The sequence below is a fragment of the Lates calcarifer genome, unplaced genomic scaffold (genome assembly GCF_001640805.2).
Source record: "Lates calcarifer isolate ASB-BC8 unplaced genomic scaffold, TLL_Latcal_v3 _unitig_1456_quiver_1943, whole genome shotgun sequence".
NCBI lineage: Eukaryota > Metazoa > Chordata > Actinopteri > Centropomidae > Lates > Lates calcarifer.
The window spans coordinates 1-22016 of record NW_026115529.1 but is presented as its reverse complement, the minus strand read 5'-3'; the positions used below and the strand labels follow the sequence as shown (position 1 = coordinate 22016).

The 22016-nt window shown below is 42.8% G+C and overlaps 1 protein-coding gene and 1 pseudogene across 1 annotated transcript; both read right to left on the bottom strand.

The window, feature by feature from the left end:
* Window positions 1-3491: 3491 nt before the first annotated feature.
* Window positions 3492-7372, bottom strand: LOC108889096 (synaptonemal complex protein 1). Its single transcript, XM_051067331.1, has one exon. The coding sequence runs from the start codon at window positions 6269-6271 to the stop codon at window positions 4043-4045; it is 2229 nt and encodes a 742-aa protein (XP_050923288.1). The 5' UTR covers window positions 6272-7372; the 3' UTR covers window positions 3492-4042.
* Window positions 7373-8016: 644 nt separating this feature from the next.
* Window positions 8017-22013, bottom strand: LOC108889095 (phosphatidylinositol 4-kinase alpha-like; annotated as a pseudogene).
* Between the last annotated feature and the right edge of the window lie 3 nt (window positions 22014-22016).

Below are 22016 nucleotides of genomic sequence, written 5' to 3'. Positions count from 1 at the left end.
CTGGTCGAGTTTCTGCTCGAAGCGCCGCTGAACGCGTTAAATCCTGGATGTAAACAGAGTCTGAGAGTCGCTGCTTACCTTGTTCGCTTCCCTTCCTTCTCCGTCTTCTTCTCTCCCATTTCAGTAACGTTAAACCACAGGTTTCCCTCGGACCCGACCACGTGACCTGCCCATCCCAGTGACGTCACTCAGACAGAGGAGCAGTTTACCTGTTTGAAAGGGCACCGAGCAGCTCACCTGAGCTTCCGCAACACACTGATACTGTGACGAACTCATCACCTGATACCTTCATAAATCATAAATACTGGGACTTTTACATAAGAAAGGAGGGTCTGAATACTTCTTCAACCACTCAGAAATCATTCAATTGACTCATGTATAATGTATAAATAAATACAACCCATTCATCAGGGGTCCAGGCAGTGAAGTTGCAGGAACTAGAGCTGAGTGATAAAACAATAACTATCCAATATAATAATTTTCCTCACTAGAAATATAACAAAACATCAATAAATGTTCAGTAGAATTAATTTCCATACTTGAGATAACTCATGAACTGCCAATCACATCACAGAGACATGTACTGTGGAAATTAGGTTTTCTATTTGTTTAGATTTTATCATGATAATTAATATACTACCTCAGGTTTATTAAATGTTCTACTGTTTGTCAAGTGTTTGTCATGTTCTGACCATAAAGAAAAGTTTAAAACCACTACACTTTTGGCCTTATCACCTACACCCATCTCTTCTTCATTTATTTTTCTCTGCTAAAAGTGTTGGTGCAGGAAAAACCACAATATCTAGAAACATGAAACTTAACAGAGTTTCCAATTATCTGTCTCATGAAACTTGACAAGTTGTAATTCATTGGATGATCCCCAAGTTTCATACATACAGACCACTAGGAGACGATATTCAAATATTATTATTTTTTTTTTTATTATTGAGAAATTATCAGGAAAAAAGTTAGAATTCATTGTAACATCTTCTAACTTTTCTCAAAGATTACTTTGATAACTAAATCAATGTGGCTGCCAGAAACAAATCCAAATTCAGTGCATTTCCACTGTGGACATCCAATCAATATGAAAATTCATACATAGGTACATAATGTTATAAAGGAGGACGCTATAAGACCTTAAACCAAATGGCCACAAGGTGGTGCTGTGACAAAGATGTTTACATTTAAACCTGTATCTCAGAAATGACTCAACCTAAATAAAAAAAGCCCTTTTTGTCTTGCTTCCTACCATAAACAACTCAAACCACAATAATCTTCTCGTCTTTTCACACTGTTTAAAATACTTTGTTTTTCTCAACTTGTCTAAAACTGTTTTAAATTTAGTGTCAGTTATTTACACATTGTTTACTAGAGGCTGTTCAAGAAAACTGTGCGAACATGTTGTAGCACATATACCCTCGTCTTCTGAACTAGAGAAAGTAGATACCTGTTCGTCTCACAGGAATTAGTATTTTATATGACTGGGTTTTATTGACAACCTTTAACACTGACTCAGTGACACACAGCCTGTACAAATGTGGCCTGTTGGGAGCTGCCAAATTTTTTAAAGGGTTTCTCACATGTCCACTGAGATGGACAACGTGAGTTTGAGTTTTTTGAGCTATGTATTTAACAAACTGATGAATAAAATGCTAAATTATGTGAAACCTATAAAATATTATGCAGTTTTAATAATGTTAAACTTATGTGTTCACATATTTTAACATATTCTAATACTGTTCAACACAATGCAAAAACATTGAACCTCGCTGCTGACTTGTTCATTCATCATCACTGCAGAAGAGAAGCAAACAGTTGAATCACAGCTAAAACAGACACTGCAGATGAATTATTTTCAAGAACAACAAAGTCACAGTAACGGTATGAATTGTACTTGCAGTGCAGGGTTCTGAGGATACAGGCAGAGCTAAAAAGCCATGGTTTATGTGTCTGAATATTTAATTGCACAGAAGAAGGAAATGGATCTTGTGCCGGTGATGAAGACTAATTGCCCTGTAATTAAATTGTAATTGCTCCCTCCTCAGTTTTTGAATTATTAGAAACAGGGATATTTAAGAACAGGTGTCCTTTAACACTGTGATACCACATCTACCCCCTCTCTCTTCTCAAATATTTGATTAATAGAAATATTTTGTGCCATTTTCTGTTATTTTTTTTGTTTTTTTTAACTTTCACCCTCATCATGTCCTGTAAACGTGATCAACAGGCCTTTAGCTTCATGTAGTCGACCTTTCAGTTGTTTCTTTCCCACAATAAAGATCTAAGTTCACTCCATCTGTGGTTATATTATAAAGACATTATGATTCATAGTTTGTCTGTATGATGTTTAAGTCCCAAAACTGTGGCCTGTAAAATATTTTTGTTCAGTTTTTTTTTTTTTTTTTTGATTGATTTTGACCCTTGATATTTTTTAATTCTTACAGGTAAATAAAGGTAAATCTTAATTTTCAGTTATTTTCAGAGAAGTTAAAATCAACTCAGCATCATTCTCAAACACAATCAAAGGACATTTGATTTCCTGGAAATGAAAACTTCAAAAAGTTTCACAGACACTAGAGGGCACCAGATCACAAAATTATCTCTTTTTCTGATGACAACAACAACACTGCAACCTAAGTTTCTACCCATGATATTTATCTTGACATTAATCTTACACAAACTCAGGAATTTAATTTTGTAAATTGAGTCTGAAACCTTGACAATAAAGCCTAGAGAGCATAAAACCTTAAAAACAGAAATCTAAAACCTTATAAAAAGTGGTCTAAAAATATTTTTAAAACATGTATAGATTTTGATTATTTTGATTTTTAAATGTGTCCAAAAATCATATTTCTAGAGCTTCAGCTTCAGGTCAGTCTTCAGACCTTTTTGATAGCACTCATATAACTTTAAGAGGATTTACTATTTCAACCAAGTAAAATTTTATTATATTTTAAGAAGGTATTTCATCACATAGCTGCTGTATCATCATCAGTCAACCCTGCTCTCTAAACTCATGCTGGTTATCCACTGTGTAAACTCTGCGTCACAGAAGAAAAATGACTTCCTTAAACAGAAAACAGTGGCTGACAATCTGTTTCTGTGCAATTATAATTTTCTGAAACTGAGCAGACCTTTGGATGGTTTCTATGACTGAGCGAATACATTACACCTGTAGTTACCATTAGACCGGTAAAGCTTTCCATTTCTGAACGGCAACAGGCGCAGATTCAAATTCTTGCAGCAATGACTCAATTGCAGTTACTAACTAGCTGCTAAGGCTAACATCAGCTACATGACGTGCTTGAAAATAGCGCTGCAATGTTGATTAACTGATTATCTGATCAACTATTTTGACAATTAATTAACTTGTTTAATTTTTTTTTTTCAGGCAATTCCAGAGAAAACTTTTCCACCACCTCATCATTGTTGTTGCCTTATTAACCTAAATACATTTTACAGCTGGCACACATTTGATTTTGGTTGAAAATGCAAGTGAAACCGGTACAATGTGGAACCCTAGTTTAGAGTGGTTTTGTTTGCTTGTGTTTGTTTTTGTTTTGTTTTTTTAAACAAAGGAAATCATATACATTTACATCTATTAAGTGAAATGAAACAAAGTGTGTAAAGTAAGAACAACAGATAGATGCAAGAAAATTTAGTTTTTGTTTTTTATTTTTTTTTTGTTTTGTTTTTTTTGTTTTTTTTTATATTTGTGTGTTTTTTGTTTTGTTTTGCTTTGTTGTTTTTGCGATCCCTCTGTTCACCCCTGAAGGAGATGTAATTCAATTAATTGTTTTCACAGCAGACTTTTTGCCTGGAAAATAACAGGTGAACCGCCAGTGAACACCTGCGCATTTCTGGCAATGTTAAATTAGACCCAAGAGTCCACCACGAGCATGCAACTTGGCGTCGGCGGCAAGGAAAAATTCCTTGAGCAGAACCGGGCTCATGGTGGGGCCATCTGCCTTGGCCGGGCCTCATGTCTGCCATGAATAAAATCAATTTCCTTACAGTGGGTGATGGAGGGGGAGGCAGCTCATTCGCTGCTGGTGGATGCAGGCACCGCTGGCCTCTTCCACCTTTGAGGTTTCCGCAAGCCCAGGAAGTGGCGGAATCTCTTAAAGGTTGATTTCCTGGGGGCTGTTTCAGTCTCTTCTGCTTGGGGTAGGTCATTCTCATGTTCCACAGGCTGCTCCTGCTCTTCCTCCACCTTCTCTTTCTCTGTTTTGAGCTCAGCGGCGAGCTTTTCCAGGCTGAGCTTAAGTTGGTTCTGGACAACCTCATGGTTCTCCTTCTCTGTTTTCAGCTCAGCGGCGAGCTTTTCCAGGCTGAGCTTAAGGTGGGTCTGGACAACTTCGTGGTTCTCTTTCTCTGTTTTCAGCTCAGCGGCGAGCTTTTCTTGGCTGAGCTTAAGTTGGTTCTGGAGAAGTTCGTGGTTCTCTTTCTCTGTTTTCAGCTCAGCTGCAAGCTTTTCCTGGCCGAGCTTAAGTTGGTTCTGGAGAAGTTCGTGGTTCTCTTTCTCTGTTTTCAGCTCAGCGGCGAGCTTTTCCAGGCTGAGCTTAAGTTGGTTCTGGACAACTTCGTGGTTCTCTTTCTCTGTTTTCAGCTCAGCGGTGAGCATTTCCTGGCTGAGCTTAAGTTGTTTCTGGAGAAGTTCGTGGTTCTCTTTCTCTGTTTTCAGCTCAGCGGCGAGCTTTTCCTTGCTGAGCTTAAGTTGGTTCTGGAGAAGTTCGTGGTTCTCTTTCTCTGTTTTCAGCTCAGCGGCGAGCTTTTCCTTGCTGAGCTTAAGTTGGTTCTGGAGAAGTTCGTGGTTCTCTTTTTCTGTTTTCAGCTCAGTGGTGAGCTTTTCCTTGCCAAGCTTAAGTTGGTTCTGGAGAACCTCGTGGTTCTCTTTCTCTGTTTTCAGCTCAGCAGCGAGCTTTTCCTTGTCAAGCTTAAGTTGGTTCTGGAGAAGTTCGTGGTTCTCTTTCTCTGTTTTCAGCTCAGCGGCGAGCTTTTCCAGGCTGAGCTTAAGTTGGTTCTGGACAACTTCGTGGTTCTCTTTCTCTGTTTTCAGCTCAGCGGTGAGCATTTCCTGGCTGAGCTTAAGTTGTTTCTGGAGAACCTCGTGGTTCTCTTTCTCTGTTTTCAGCTCAGCGGCGAGCTTTTCCTTGCTGAGCTTAAGTTGGTTCTGGAGAAGTTCGTGGTTCTCTTTCTCTGTTTTCAGCTCAGTGGCGAGCTTTTCCAGGCTGAGCTTAAGTTGGTTCTGGACAACTTCGTGGTTCTCTTTTTCTGTTTTCAGCTCAGTGGTGAGCTTTTCCTTGCCAAGCTTAAGTTGGTTCTGGAGAACCTCGTGGTTCTCTTTCTCTGTTTTCAGCTCAGCAGCGAGCTTTTCCTTGTCAAGCTTAAATTGGTTCTGGAGAAGTTCGTGGTTCTCTTTCTCTGTTTTCAGCTCAGTGGCGAGCTTTTCCTTGCAGAGCTTAAGTTGGTTCTGGAGAAGTTCGTGGTTCTCTTTCTCTGTTTTCAGCTCAGTGGCGAGCTTTTCCTTGCAGAGCTTAAGTTGGTTCTGGAGAACCTCGTGGTTCTCTTGCTCTGTTTTCAGCTCAGCAGCGAGCTTTTCCTTGTCAAGCTTAAGTTGGTTCTGGAGAAGTTCGTGGTTCTCTTTCTCTGTTTTCAGCTCAGCGGCGAGCTTTTCCAGGCTGAGCTTAAGTTGGTTCTGGACAACTTCGTGGTTCTCTTTTTCTGTTTTCAGCTCAGTGGTGAGCTTTTCCTTGCCAAGCTTAAGTTGGTTCTGGAGAACCTCGTGGTTCTCTTTCTCTGTTTTCAGCTCAGCAGCGAGCTTTTCCTTGTCAAGCTTAAGTTGGTTCTGGAGAAGTTCGTGGTTCTCTTTCTCTGTTTTCAGCTCAGCGGCGAGCTTTTCCAGGCTGAGCTTAAGTTGTTTCTGGAGAACTTCGTGGTTCTCTTTTTCCGTTTTCAGCTCAGCGGCGAGCTTTAGCTCGTCCTGGAGAGCTGTGATCTTATCTTTGTCACTATAGTTCCACAGTCTCTCAAGCTCTTTTTTGGCTTCTTTTTCTTTACTAATAAACAGTTCCTTAAGGCGTTCTTGGTTGGACAGTTGTTGTTTTGTGTCCTCCAACTCTTGGCTGACCCGTACTCTCCAGTTGTATTCCATGCTCAACTGTTTTCGAAGATGACCAATTAGTCTTTTGAGTGAGTTGTGCATCCTCCAGTATTCGAAGTATGTTGGCGCGGTAGGCACCGTCCTGTTTTGAGTAGAGTTCGCCATTCTTAGAAAAATCAGGGCTTAGGTTGTTCCTGAAAAATGCTGTTTCTCTAAAAGTTCCTCTGAAATCAGTGGTCTGCGTGTCGGTTGTTCTTTTCCTCACCGTGGTTCTGTAAGATTTGAATTCTGATTCACTCTTCTGACTAGAGTGCCTAGTTAAAGAAGTCTGATGACATCACCGAATTCCGTTCATATGTTTATTACATCACCAATGAATGATACATTGCTGCCTTTGATTTTGAACATTCCATTCCATTTTTGGAATCATTTACATTCAAAATTCTGTGATTCAAATGTAAACAAAACTGTCCCACTATCAACATTCAAAACAGGTTTAAAACTTGATGCTAATCCAAACTGATTGACAGGTGGAACGCAACAATTTCACACAGCGGCACTGTTTAATGATCAGGAATCACAAAATGCAAATTTTGTGGGTTCAAATCTTTACGAAACTCTGCATTAATGGATGCATAGATTCACCTAATACAATTCAAACTTGTGAGCTGTGTGTTAAATTAGAAATCACCGGATATTCTCAGGGCTTGATATCTACTTTTCTCCCTGTGCTCCTAAGCTGAAAAATTTAGGAATTTAAGGGGAGCAATGAAAATAAAATAAACCATCAAATTAATATTTAGTAGTCCTGCCATTAGCACGCAGTAGAGCTCTAATCCTGGCTGGCATGTTCCCCACGAGCCTTTCACACTGTTGAGGGGTAATCTTGTCCCATTCTTCTTGAATTACTGCTTTTAATTCTTCTAAATTCTTTAAAATAGACCTTTTGATAATCCACCACAGATAGAATCTTATTTTCTGTAACACCCCTCACAAAAACAGAGTCAGAGATTTGGATAGTACTCACCTCGTCTTCCTCCTCCTGCTGTCGACTGTAACACAGTCTGATCTGACTGAAAACTTCGTCCCCTCGCTGTATTTAAAGGACCTGGTTTACCTGAGCAGAGGTGCTCCTCCCTCTCCTGTAACTGTAAATCACATGACCGCATTTTAAGATTTGTATCAGCTTCTTGAAGAAACACGAGAATCTCTCTTGGTTTGAATACTACAAATAACAAAATTAAAATATGAAGGATTAGAACTGATTGTCTCCTGGATTTTATGTTCCTGTTGGTGACAAAGTTCTTGAAACCGCATATAAATTATATTAATATGCAGTTGCATATTAAGGCAAAATTAAACAATAATTAATTAATTATATTAACAAATGTGAATAAAAAAAGTGAAAGAACCAAGAACTCCTGCACATTGTCAATCACTTATACTCACTTTATTTACAACTGAGCCTGTCATCAAACAAAATTAATATACACATTTGGCATTCATTTGTATTAAGGGATGTTTAATTTTTTTCTTACCACTTTCTGCCAAATTATGTTAAGTTTTTGCTATTGCTAAATAGCTAACATTAGCATTCACAGCTGTTTACTTACCAGTCTAGAAGAAACGCTGTAAATTCAGCATCAAACTTAATTCCTTTATTCGCCAAGAGCTGTGTCCAGCTGTGGAAAGCACTGAAGTTAGCATGCTAACCAGCTAGCCCTGGCCCATCCCATATCTCGTATCACTTTGTAATAGTGAGTCACATTTCGCACAGTTCATTCTTGAGTCCAAGTGAATGTTTGTTCCAAATATTGAGAATTTCGACAGCCTGAAAACTTACTGCCTTCAACCACGACTGTCACCAACATGGAGGCATAAAGAGAAAAAACACATAAGCAGCCTGAAACTGATGAAATGTACACACATTTAATCTGGAGTTTTCACACACAGTCAGAATAACAGATGTGAGCTTCATCTGAACACGGCAATGATGTCGCCACAAACTGAGCAAATACAAACAAAAACCACACACACACACACACACACACACACACACGGTAAACTGTATATTACATACTGACCAACACTTGTGGTTCACAGGTAACAGAGGACATAAGGGATGACTAACATATTTAAAATAACAGCAACTCAGTAAAGTCAACTGCATTAAAAATGGCTTCATCAAGAACTGATCGCAATCGCTGTGTAAGCCATTAAACAATGTACGTGTGTGTATTTAAATACTTCAGGTTCACCCCTCGGGTATGTAAGGACAGCTGCAACATAAAACACTTCTCACACAGGGATCAGGATGGAGGGAATTAGAGCAGTTTCATTTGTCAAACACAACACACAAACACAGAATCAATATACAGGAATATATTGCATAAAGTTAGGTTGTTTTTCTTGTCAAGTATTACTACAGCTGTGTTTCTACCATGGCTTTTTAGGTGCAATCATCACCATCTGCTTCGGTAACAGAAAGATGAAGGTCTGATATAACGCACACACTCAGAGAGGAATGTTTCCACACAGGGTTACACACACTGTAAAGGGTCTGCATACATGTAGAACACCTGTATTCTGACACGGGACAAAAATACTGGACATCTCACTGTGTATTTGAGACATGCGGGCTGTGATGTAGAGCTGGTCTACCCTGACTCTGTATCTGATCTGACTTTTCCACTGCAGGAACTTAACGACCTGTAACATCACCTGCAGCCACCGTCACAGGTTCTGCTTTTATTTCATCGATTTTATTGCTCTGGAGATTAAATTCAGCGCTGCTCAGGAGGTGTTACACTAAAACACAAGTTCCAGATACGCGTGGGAAGGAATTCAGATGCTTGTGCTTACAACACGACTGTTAAAGCAGAGCTCAGAGTGGAAACAGCCCTGCATTCAATCAGTGAACAGAACCAGTGAGACGATGAAATATGATCCATTCAGAGGAAAAGATTCATTTAAAGTCAAATTAAAAGATTTAAAAAGTTGTATTATAAAGCCTTTAGTGTCTTCAGAGGGAGCTGTGTTGTACACTGTATAAACAGAACAGCATTTTTCCTGCTGTCGCAAAACATTTCAGTTTGTAAAACACAGTGGAAACATGAGGACAGGACCTGCAGCATCAAAGCCTGACTGGTTCCTAAAGTTCATGTTCTGGGTCACCAAGTTCCTGCAGCGGTAAAATATTAACCTCTGTTTAACAGGTCTGACCTAAACGCTGACAGCTGAGGTGTAACATGACCGACTTTGAGGATAAGCATCAAAGTAGCACAGTTAAAAGTTTTTTAAAATCTTCTGATAAATATGTTCCTCACATGTAATTCTACAAGTTCCATGGAAATCACAGGAAAACAGCTCAGATCTCGATGTGGTTCTACAGTAAATATTCTACAGTAAAGACTACAGCATGATTAACTCGGATTCTCTAAATACCTTTACATCTCTAAAGACTACTGCTAGATTAAACGCTGATTGGTTCCTGCATTAAATTTCTGATCTATCTGACACTGGCTTGTGTTCTACTAAATCAAAAGGACTGAAATGTAATTTATTAGTTGATTTTAAACTGCACAATTTTAACTTTTAATCTCTGTTTAAGCTCTTGATCATAGGCAGGTGACGCCAAGGAAATACTGTGATCTATAAAGTGCATAAAAGTGGATAACAGCATAGTAACAGAACGATAACAATGATTATATGGCTCCTGTTATGGCCATCTTCCTCTAATGTGATAGTTTAGTTAATGTTTGAGTAACAAATAACAGCATCAAGAAGAAAATACTTAAAGGGTGATTCCAATACCTCTTTTGGTTAAAGTCAAACATCGTCCTTTACTCTCAAGTTAAATCAAGAACTGCTTTAAAACTCAGGTGTTTGATATAAAATCTGATTTACAGTAAAATCAAAGTGCCACATTATTGTCTGTGTGTATACAGATCAGCCTGGGCTGTCTGCAAGGTGCATCCACCACCACCACCGTGTTCAAATCATCCACAAGGAGGTTTTGCATTGCTTGTGTAGGGACGTTAGTGTTGGACGTACAGTAGGAGTCCGGTGGAAGATCCTCAGTAAGGAATTTGGTTCTGGTAATACTGCAGCATGTCGTACGTTTTGCTCCTGTTGAAAACACGTTCACGTAAAATCTTTAGCTGATGATCCAACATGTACTTCACAGCAACATTATAGCTCATAAATGTTTTCATATCATTTTGCATGATGTTGATAAATGTCATTTCTCTCACCTGCTGCTCAGGAAACAGCTCTGGATGACTTTGATCATGAAGGCCGCTGCTTCTTTCTCACTCATTTGTGGATTAAATCGTCCTCTGATGGAAACAAAAAAACATACACATTCATATTTAAAGCGTGATCACAGGTGCAGCAGCTTCAAGTTCAATTTAAGACTATTTCCGAGCTGTTAAATACCACTAAGAATGAAATCTAACAGCTTCACGGCTGCTGTTACACACAGAGCTTCACTGTGCATAGAGCTGTGCTGTAGGCGCCTCCTGCTGGCAGGCTGTAGCACAGGTTCTTCATGTGGGAGTCACAGGTTTAACTCACTCGTATTCTGCAGTTACTTAGTGTTAAAGTGACACCACCCTTTTTCCACGACATATCCCTCCTCACTTCCCGTTCCTGTTATTTCGCCTTCAGCTGTTTGATAAGGATGAAAAAATCCCACTTTTCACACACACACACACACACACACACACACACACATTGTACTGTTGGACTTACTTGAGGAGTTTAATGGTTTGTCCTCTGAAGCAAGGCAGTCCAGTGTCCAGCATGAGGGTCACCAGAGAGACCACTGCATCCATGTAGGGTCTGTGCGTTCAGAGAGGAGGCAAAACATCAACAAAAATGACTTTGACTTTAATCCTCAAAACTCAACATGTTCCAACAGAAATCTTAAAACAGTCAAAACCAACTACAGACCTTTAATTTTTGCAGTTTCTTACCGTACAGCCAGATATCCTCTGACACACATCTCCATGAACCATTTGAAAGGAGTGGCCTCCATCTTTCCTCCCATGATCATCACCATCTCGTCTGTCAGCTTGATGTCCGGCTCCCAGCCCAGGTTCCCTCCAGGAGAGCTCTCAAACATGAAGCCAAAGTCTGGAGAGAACAAGGTCGGCATAAACACAAACAGCAGCATCCAAACCACAGACAGACAGCCTAACTACACTTCTCTGTACCGATGTGGATGAGGTGGCCCTTGCTGTCCAGCATGATGTTGCCGTTGTGTCTGTCTTTGATCTGCAGCAGGAACAGCAGGAGGCTGTAGGCAGCCATACTGCGGATGAAGTTATACCGAGCCTGTAGAAAGGAGAAGAGGAAATGAAGGACTGAAATACTGCGCTACTACATCCCTGGCAGAAGATTCATAGTGAGGCCACAGGTTATATTCTCTGCACCTTCTGGAAGGCGAGGGTGGATTCGTCGCCGTACTGGTTGCGGAAGTAGTCGTACATCCCGAAGTCCGTCTGTCGGCCAAGCTGGTCTCGAGACTTACAGTCTGGGATGCACTCGATCACGCCACACTGAGGATAAGAAGACAGACGAGTTTTAAACATGTTCCCATCATTTAACCACTTCAGAGGGACATTTACATTAAGACCTAAACTCTGTATTGCAGACCTTGGTATTCTGGGTATTTTTTGACAGTAAAATGTAACCAGAACTATTAAGAAACTACCAACAAGTTCCAGGCTGTGAGTGAAAATCATGTAACCTGACAGCAGAGATGGATTTAGAGGGAGTAATGGGATATAAAGTCTCACCCCTGGTGCAGTGGCGACCACTCTGTACGGGAAGACGAACAGATCCAGGCCCACCAGCTGGAAGATGTTCTTAAAAAGCCCAATGATCTGCAGAGCGAGCATGTCCTACAGAGGGAAACACAGAGATGTTGTCAGAGTTTCCTGCCCTGACACCACCTGGTAAATGAGAGGCATAGAAAAACGAGGCACCTGTCTGCAGTCATCTCCCACTTTGAAGATGGCCGCCTGCCAGCAGACCCTGCGCGATCCGTCTGGATTGTCCTCTCCATCCTCCAGAGAGTCTGAGGGGCAGCGGAGACCCTCCCTCTCCAGCTCACTGACCCCACAACGTTTCACCTTAAACTTGGCCAGATAGGGCGCCTTGGCAGCACTGCGACGACAGAAAACAAACTCCCATGAGTCAGAGGACACAGGCTCTGAACAGATACTGGTCCTGAGAACTAGCACCACCAAAAACCCCAACATGAAGCATGAGTTAACATCTGTCTTTACCTCTGCATGGGTGTTCCAGATTTGTAGTCAATGTCCAGCACTATAGCTTCAGGGTTACTCGGCAGGTAACAGCCTGAAAAACACGAGACAAATGTTTCATAACTGAAAATATTCACATATTTAAACTTAAATAAGTTGCTGCCTTTTTTATTCGTAGAGATGTCTACTGATGCTTTAGTATGTAGTAGTGTGTTACCTGGTTGGACTTTGATGTCGGACAGTGCTTTGAGACAGGCTCTTTTTCTCTCCTCTCCCTTTGGAACCGGCCTGAAAAAAATAAAAAGGGTTTACATCCCAGCAGAAACACCTCCTTTAGAGAGATGCTAATGATATGTAAAGTCCACTCTAATGAATTTACTTGATAATGGCGGACACGTTGGTGATCTTGTTGAAGAAGTCAAACTCTCTCTGGTAGAAGTCTTTGGCCGGACCCGACAGAGAACCTGTGATCTCCTCGACCATCTGCTCCAACAGCTCCCCGATATCAGCTACACGGACACATTAACGAGTTTATATGATTTAATTAGGCTTTTCCCATCAGGCAGAACAATCTAATTTCACAAGGGAATAGATAAATATAGCTGGTACATTAGCTAGTTTCACTCGCAGTCGGAGCCTTGGAGCTCACTCTAACGTCCAGGCTCTACTCACGGTCTTTGTGGTGTCCCTCCTCATCCATGAAAATGTTGGTCTTCATGTTCCAGATGAACTGGTGGGCAAGAAGCTGAGACTTCTGTGCCGCCCACAGGATGTACTCTCTCACGTAACCCATCTGAGCAGGACAGACACTCAGAGTCCGTTAATGCTGCTCCTTACTTTCACATTTTGATTTGGTAAATGACGATGAAACCATTGTTTACCTTATCGTATCTGAGAGCTTGTACAATCTGAGGAATGTAGAACAGGATGGCATCCTAAGAAGAGAACAAACGTATTAATAAGAGACAAAAACAAATGAATCCCGCTGAGCCGATGCCACGCTGCAAAAATCCACGAGTGTGTGTCTTACAGGAGGAAAGGAGCGCAGCACCTTCACCCCATACTGAGCAGTGAGAGGGTGAGGAGGGTACATGCTGCTGAAGTAGGACAGACCGGTGGGCGGGTCTGCCGGAGCCCAACACAGGATGTGGCTCAGTTCAGGAGAGTCAGCATCGATAGTGTGCCACGTCACCAGGAACTGGAAAAACAGAGAAACCAAACGTTATTCAATCATATTTCCAACATATAACACCTGAGCCTTATTGGACTAGGTGGTCTTCACCTTGACGGCCTCAGGTACGTCACTGACTGCTCCAGGGTCCAGTCTCACCAGCCTGGTCACCTCAGCAACAATGGCGTCATTCTTGAACCTGGAAAATGTTAAAACTAACATTTGTAATAACACAAAGATTCAACCTCTAATATCAAGTTCTGAAGATGCTAATTTATCTTAGACCAGAAACAGAGAGGGAGCGACAACCTTGTTGGTAGCTGCATAGCCAGGTAAGGTGCGATACTCCAGGCCAGGTTAACGTTGTCCTTCCACTGTTTCTCGGTGAGACTGATGTACTTGGACCTCCAGTTGGCGATGCTGGTCTCCACTGACTGCTCTGTGGCGATGGCCAGTTCCTGCGTGGAGAGGGGGTTGTACCACGTCGTCAGCCGCTCGATCTCACTGGCCTGGAGAGACAGCGTGACGCAGAGAGAGAAAGAGGCAAAGAGGAAGAGAAGAGAGCATGAAGAATGGCTGATGATGAGCAGGCATCCTGAGAGGAGACGAAACCGGAAAATGACTCACCAGCAAGGCCAGCAACAGAGTCCTGCGCTTCATGTAGTATTTGTGAAGCTGCGTCCCTCTGTTACTCTTCTTGGACGTGCCTGGATGAAGAGGTACAGGAAGTTAAAACCATTGTACTATCTCCATAGCATTTTAAACAAAAGATATATTAACTTTTTCAAGATGAAGACAGATCTCAGACTTATAATAGAGTATGTGTTGCAGCCAGACTTCATGCAGTAGTACCACCTCTGTACCTGATTTCTTGGACGTGGTGGACATGCCACTGGACAGCGGGTAGGTGTTGATCCATCCCTGGCCGCTCTGCTGGGAGCGAGAGCTGGAGTCTATGTTGCTCCTGAGGTCAGCAGCGTTCATCACTGACAGGCTGTTCAAGGACGGGTCCTGATTATCTGTTCACACACAAATAAACTCAGCACTGCCCACACACCAACTTGCACAACTTTTTCATATTGTAAATCTGAACAAGCGAAATCACAAGTTTGACTTTCTCACACAGATAATCTTATTCTTAATCGATATTATGATTTGTAAACAGTGGAAAAACATCAATAATATGATCGATGATGGGGGAGTTTCTGAGGAGCGAGATGAGCTGTATCAGTTAGTCCTCTGCTGTTGTGATGATCATGCAGTTGCAGGGAAATCCAGCGGGGATTTACATGTAGGTAGAAGTTGCCTTGAACCACTGATACTGGGTCAGATATTATTTTATCTTGTTAATGCGCGTGGGGGGACAAGGAGTCGATTAATCTGATCCAGGATCTGCGGTTAGAGGACTCGTCTACCTGAAGCAGTTCGATGTGTATGAGAATGAGACCATGTCTTTTCTTGGGATCGTCGGGAATGAAGAGGAGAGGATTTTCTGGGATGGAAGAAAAAACATTTTTCACTTGTAGTTTCTTCTTTTGATTCCAAATTGGTCAGTCGAGGAGAGGGGCAAACAGGTGGGCTGACATGATGAAGTCGTGCATCTCAACGCAGCTGCCAAATTTGCGCTTTTCCTCACAGCTGCAAAATTTTAGAAGGTAAAAACAGACTGATTGTAGGAGAGGAAAGGAACTAAAAGATACTAGAAGACTAGAAGAAAGAGTTAGAGATAAGGCAGGAAGTGTAAGAGGGAGAAAATAAGAATGAAAAAGAAGAAAGCTGAGAAAAAATAATCTGGGTCCAGATAGATAGTACAGATAGATACCAGGATCTATCAGCAGCATGGTGAGGATAAAAAGCGTCAAATTTGACAGGCGTAAAAGCATGCCCCTGCTGCAGTGCAGTCCGAGCTCCACCGCTTTAGGCTTACTTAAGATAGATATCGGAGAAGTGCTGGACACGATTAGCGATCCAAATATCCCGGCAGAGAGCGTGCTCGGGGCTGGGGTAGTACCAAGCTCACCAGGTGGGACCAAGTGGCACGCTGCCAGGTACTTCTTGTCGGACAGGATGCTGGCGTAGAAACGGATGATGATGCTGATGTCCTCGCGGAGACGCTTGTCGCCTTGGGTGGGAAACTTTGGAGACACGCTGGAGAGACAGAAAAGGGAGAGTTAACAGTGCAGAAATGTTGAACTTTCATCTGGACAAAATAAGCAACATGAAGACATCACCCTCTGCTGTGGGAAACGGAGCCTTCATCAGTATTTTCTGACGTTTTATTCACGTGCAGTGATGTGTGTGTAAATACCTGAAGTAATCAAAGGCTGTGGAATAGATTTTCTCTCTGAGCACATTCCTCACAGTCGCATTGGTGACGACGTCAGAGTGGAGCAGAGCCAGACCCAGAGTCAGCAGCCTGAGAATCAGAATTATCAATACAAACACACCTTCCTCTAAAAACTCTTTACTTAAAATTCTGCTCATTGTTTCCTTCCAACAGAAAGATAGCATCCTTTTTTTTACTTTACGTACCTGAAACGAGGTCCAATAGCAGCTACGTGGCGGTTGAGGCTACTCTTAGCCCCGCCTACGTTGAGAGACAGTGAGCGTTGAAGTAAACTGCCAAAGATTTCTACTTGATCTGCGCTGGAATACTTTGCAATCTCAAACCTCTGGACTAGAAACTAGAGGACAGGAGGCAGAAAAAAGAAGCAATTAGCAAAAGGAGGAAAGACTGACGGGAAGATGTGATGACAACCCGAGCAGCGCGACCTTTGTCTGACCTCGATCCATATGTGGTGAGGGTAACGTCAGGAGGGCAGGGGATGGGCTGACTTTCCTCTGATGCAGCCAGAGGATCAGCCTCCACCTGAGCGTCTGAGAACAATCCCATCTTCAGCTCCACGGTCATCTGCCACGCCCCCGCCATCTCTCGCATGAACTGGGCAGCCAGACGGGACGTTTACAGTATGTTTACAATGCAAAAACAGAGAATAAAAACATTAACCTTATCTGCGTACCGGTACTTCCACTCCAGCACGTGCTGCCAGCAACCACTCCCAGCAAGCGATAGCGGTCTCCATGCCGTGCTCGGTGAACATCTTGAGGGGAGACCAGCAGAGGTGGTGCAGGAGCTGAGGATCACACTCTGGGGACCGATCATAAAAAGAGGATCGTAGCAGTCAGAACGATTTCAGAGCATTTTAAAGAGAGACCTGATCACGTGTCAACAGCAAAGTCACACCTTTGGTGCTGATGAGCAAGGCAGCCAGTTTGAACATGGCCTCAGTGAAGGCCTCAGGCTGAGCAGAGTCCAAAGCCTCTCCCATCTGTTTGATCATCAGCCGGCTCAGATCGGACTGTCCTCGAACCGCCTGGGCAAAGTGGATCATACCTGACACCTGCAGCCAAGAGACAAAAGAGGAGTCAGGCCTGAGGCTACAACCCAGAAACCAAACAGCAGTGGAAGAATTTCCATGACTGTCTTCACAGAGAGAGCACGGCGTCGCTGGATCCATAATAATAACTCGCATCATTAGATGGTTTTACCTCTCCAGCGTATCTGTTCCTGAGGTTGAGGGAGGCCATGAAGTTCGAGTAGTCCTTCTTCACACAGGCTGGTCTCTCTGTCAGCTGAGTGGACTACAGGTGAAAGAGAATAATAAAGATTGTTCTTGAACCTGTGTTTTTCAGTCTGATTATCAGGCTTTAATGATCTGGTTCTACAACTACAAAATGAAAGCAAACTCAGTTTGTGACCCACCCCCAGAGTTGTACTCTGCCTGTTGTAACCAGCAAAGTGCAGGATGCTTTCTGTGGCCATGGCCAGGCCTGTGTGCTGGGAGAGACCCGACACCCAGTTCTGATGTTTGTTCAGATACTCCTGAAAAACGAGGCAAACTTTATTTATCATCTGTGCTCTTCATGTGAAGGTTATGTATTTCTCAAAGTGTCTCAAAGTAAATGTTACCTGTAGATGGGATTTGGTCACAGACGGAGCCCACTTCATGGCCTCTTTAAGGATCTCTCCACAGCGAGCAGCAAAATCCTTCACTATGCTCTACAATTAAAAGATACAACACATTTTATATGTGTGTTTGAAAATATACTTTTCTCACATTTGTGGCTTTTATTTCTTCCGTTCAGTAGAACATTACCTCTCTGGCTTCATATGTATCTGGGACAGTGGATTCTGTACGGCGTGTCTGGGATGTCATAATAAGGTTGATCTTTATGAATATCCTGCAATGCAGCGTGAACATCTATTAATATCATGGTACACACATCAATCATCACAAGAATAAAGACAGGAGGATGTTGCAGTGATGGATAATGGGATTCTGTCTTACTGCACTGAGTGAGAGGGAAAGCGTCTGCCAGGATGTCTAACATGGTCCTCAGCACTCGGCCGCTCCATAACAAGTGGGGGAAACTGAGGAGAGAGAAGATGCTGTTGACACTGCTGGGTGTGAACCTGCATTTTAAACAGGAGTCGGTGTGGTATTCTGACTTCATGAGTCTAAGTCTCTGTGCACTCTCACGTTTCAGCCAGGCCGGACAAATATTTGTCAGCCACTCTGGCGGATCCTCTTGTGGATGTGGTTGAAGTTGACCAGGAGGAACTGAGCGTGCCGTTCCAGCTCCTCCTCGGTGGGCTTTGGTTTTTGCCTGAAAAAGAGACATTTTTATGAAGATAACACAGTGTAATGAAACACAGGGTCAGAAATACGCTCTAAATGGGACGTGAGTCCTTCTTAAGTGAAAACATCTCGCTTACTTTTTCAGCCATCATCTGCAGGAAGACCTCAAAAACCTTGTCGCTAACAGCAATCACACACTGCATCATGCTGGAAGGAATTTATTTAATATGAATCCATATAATCCAAACATAACAGCATGAGGTTTTTAGAAAGTCTTTTTTGCTCCTGCTCACCAGATTTATCCTTCTGTATCGCTCTGTCTTCAAAGTATCGAAACATGACCTGAAAACGATCAGAGTCCAGAGAACGCAGCATCCTAATGAGAGAATAAAAGTTACACTTAGAATCACTGAACATGGTTAAGCAGCTAAGATGATGTTTGTTAAAGGCACAGTCTCTGAGCTTTGTTTCTATGTAGACATGTTATCTTACCTCATGTACTCCAATCTGTACACAGACAGCAAATATGTGGACATGGCAAAGTCCAATTTGTTGATGAGTGCAGCCACCTCAGGAGGAGGGTCCAGCAGGTTGATGATAGTACTTCGCAGATCATTCAGCTCCGCCTAAAGTTCAACAATTAATTAGTGTTGGAAGGCGTACCATATGTGTGTGTGTGAACATACATGTGAGTGTGTCCTCATACCGGGGTGACAGTGTCATTCTTCAGTGCAGAGTTGTACTGCAGCTCCGAACGTAAAGGTTCTCCACTGGGAAACGTGAGCAGCGGTGATTTGGTCGCAATCTCACAAAACTCCTTCGTACCATTCCTCTGGCCACAGACCTGAGGAGTTCAACAGGAGCAAATCACGAGGAGTTCATTTAATGTTCCTGTGGATGCAGGGGTCAAAATATCAGTGAGTGAGCTTTTTTCTACCTGAACCCTCCACTGCAAATCCCATGACGACAGAGTAGAGGCCAGAAGTCCCTGAAGAGCTTCTGCAGACGTGGCTTTGCTTCCTTAATTGGTGGCAACCTCTTAGTCAGCTAACACAAGGCAGAACAAAAGAGTTATTGAGCCACAAAAGATAAAACCTGAACAGCATTGAACAGGATCTACTGGCAGGGCATCATCGTGTTTGATGAATTCTAAGCAAATTTTCAGTTTTGTTGCAGTCAAATTTATGACATGTTAAACTGATTATATCTGGCTACTAATGAAGGGAAAGAAGCAGAAAATGTTGTAAATATCCAAACCACTTACTACTGCAATAACTGGAATTAGGACACCGAGGTTTCCAGCACTGCTCGATGCCTGGAGAAACAGAGGAGTGAAGCAGGACTGAATTAGAGCTCTAATGACACATTCAGACAGTTTTTTCTAAATGTAGAAAAGAAATCAAGAGTGTGTGTGTGTGTGTGTGCCATACCTTCAGAGCTGGACCTTTGTCTGAGGCCCTCTCACTGGCTCTCTTCCCTTCTAAGCCCAGTTGAACAAAAAGCTCCAGCAGGTTGACCAGCAGCTCGTCGACCATCTGCTCGGCCTGAAGGTTCGCTGCTATGTTACCCAGAGCGTTTATCACAGCCAAGGAACAGTGTCTGCACAGAGAGGAGGGAACATTCATTTACTGAATGTTCAGGACAAACTCTGAATGACGCTTGTCCAACATAAAGGTGGTAGTCACCTGTATCCGTGGTCTTTGTAGTCTTTGGTTGAGTAGACCATAGAACTGGCCTTGACGCTGATCTGCTGGAACAAATTCCACACCTCCTGGTAGATGTATTGCTAAGGTGAAAGAAAGAAGTTAAGATAGTTCTAAAAATAGGGATTACATTGGCAGAAGTCAGAGATAAAAACACTTACATTGCCTGTGATGACCATGCAGCCAAGCTGGTCTATGATGAGGACATCGAGCTGGGAGGGGGCTGACAGAACTTCTGCTGTAGGATCTGTAGGATGGGCTCCATTACCCGGGGGTGTCCCGTAAGGCCACGGCAATGTGACCCAGAGCCCTGATGGTGTGGTCAGGGATCAAGTGGGCATCCCTGGAGAGGAGAGGGAGTGTTAACACCCTCTCAAATGAAGAAGCATCAAAGTCGGTGTAACAGGACGTTTGACTTACTTGTCGTTTTCCTGATAGATGTAGAGACGGTTGGACAGACTGGCGAGAAAAGCTTCCACAATGACGTTATCCATCGTCAGTCCAGCTTTCAGACACCTGAGGACAGAGGGAGAGGTTGGAAAGTAAAGGCTGCTCATACAAGTGTGTGTGCATATGTTGTTCAAGAGTGTTCACCTGCAGATGTTGTCTATGGAGATGTCCCGCAGCTGCGTACATCGAGGGCTGGCTCTTCTTACTAGAATGGGTGCTGAGGGTTGACTGGGAATGCTCATTGGTCACGTGGATCTTTATCTCTCCACTCCCTTGGGAAAAGGATCACTTTGTAAGAAAATACAGAACTGGAAAAACAACCTTGCTGTTCAGTGATGGAGGTGTTGTTACCTGGAGTGTACTGGCTGTGGTATTTATACAGCTTCACCAAAACAGGAGAGGGCACCACCAAAAAGTCTCTCAGTGACATGGTGACGGAGTGGGCAACGACAGGGAAGCGCTCGCACAAACGACCCAAGCCCTGAACACAAACACAGACAGATGGATTTATTGACGAATTTATTCCCAAAAGTAAAAAAACAAATGACTGCTGTATCTTACCTGTAAGCAGCATATGAGGAGGGCATGTGAGCGATGATGACTTTACTGGACGTCTTAGACTGCAGCTTCTCGATAGTTTGGTGCAAAGGTTCTCAGCTCCTGGTGAAAAAAGAAGAGAGAAACTTTGCAGAGATGACTTTTTAGAGATGACAGATTACTTCCTGTCTGCATGAACCATAGTCTCACCCTGCTCCTCGGTGACAGCCCACACCATGAGGTCCACGCAGGCGGCGTTGGCCTGACAGCGCAGTTTGAGCGGGCTCAGCTCACTCTGGAGGTACTCGACATCGTGCAGGATCCTCTGCAGCTCCGACTGGCTGCTGCTGAACTGCTCCAGCACAAAGTCATGGACCTCCTTCACATAGTCTGTCTGCAGGTCTGCGGGGGAATGCAGAAAATAGGTATTTATTTGTACCATCGTGGAAATATTTTTGGCTTTAAAGGCTAAATTTTGGCTTCCTTACCTTTCAGATTGTACAGGGTATCTCTCAGCATTTTAAATATGGCTACATACAGAGGATCACTGAAGGTCTTGTAGTACAGATGAAGACCAGGACTCAACTGCAAATGAAGAAACAGAAATGTGTCAACGACCTAGAAGTGTCAAAAAACAGATAATAGAAAAACATCTGCAGTGATTTCAGAGTAATACCTCCAAAGTTCTGCCAGGGTGTCGTCCAGTGACTTTAAAAATGACTCCGAGACAAACTGTTCAACCTATCAAAGAGAGAGTGTTTATACATGTGGTGTACTTTTCTTTTTTTAAATGTATTTATTCAGCCACTGTGGTTACTGCTGACCATGAGAAGGAGTTGTCGCAGCATATCCAGAGGCACATGAAACTCTCCAGAGCTGCTTCCAGTGAAAAGAGGGGAGACAGAGAAGCTGGAGCTGATGGTGGAAAAGTAGTAGTCGGGGTCCACTGCGCTGCCGTCGGGGAGGTATGAGCCTGAGGAGGAAAGGAAGGAAGTCTTTACAGCTTGTACTCCAATGGGCAATTTGTCCCTGTTGATCATTTACATCCAAAAACATGGGAAAATAAGGCCAGGTTCAGAGACATGCTTTAACATGGCATTTACCTTCAAAGTACTGTGCAGAGGGATCAGCAGGGGA

What these genes read in the sequence shown, in the direction of transcription:
- LOC108889096 (XM_051067331.1), bottom strand. Translation starts at nt 6,271, where the DNA reads ATGGCGAACTCTACTCAAAACAGGACGGTGCCTACCGCGCCAACATAC.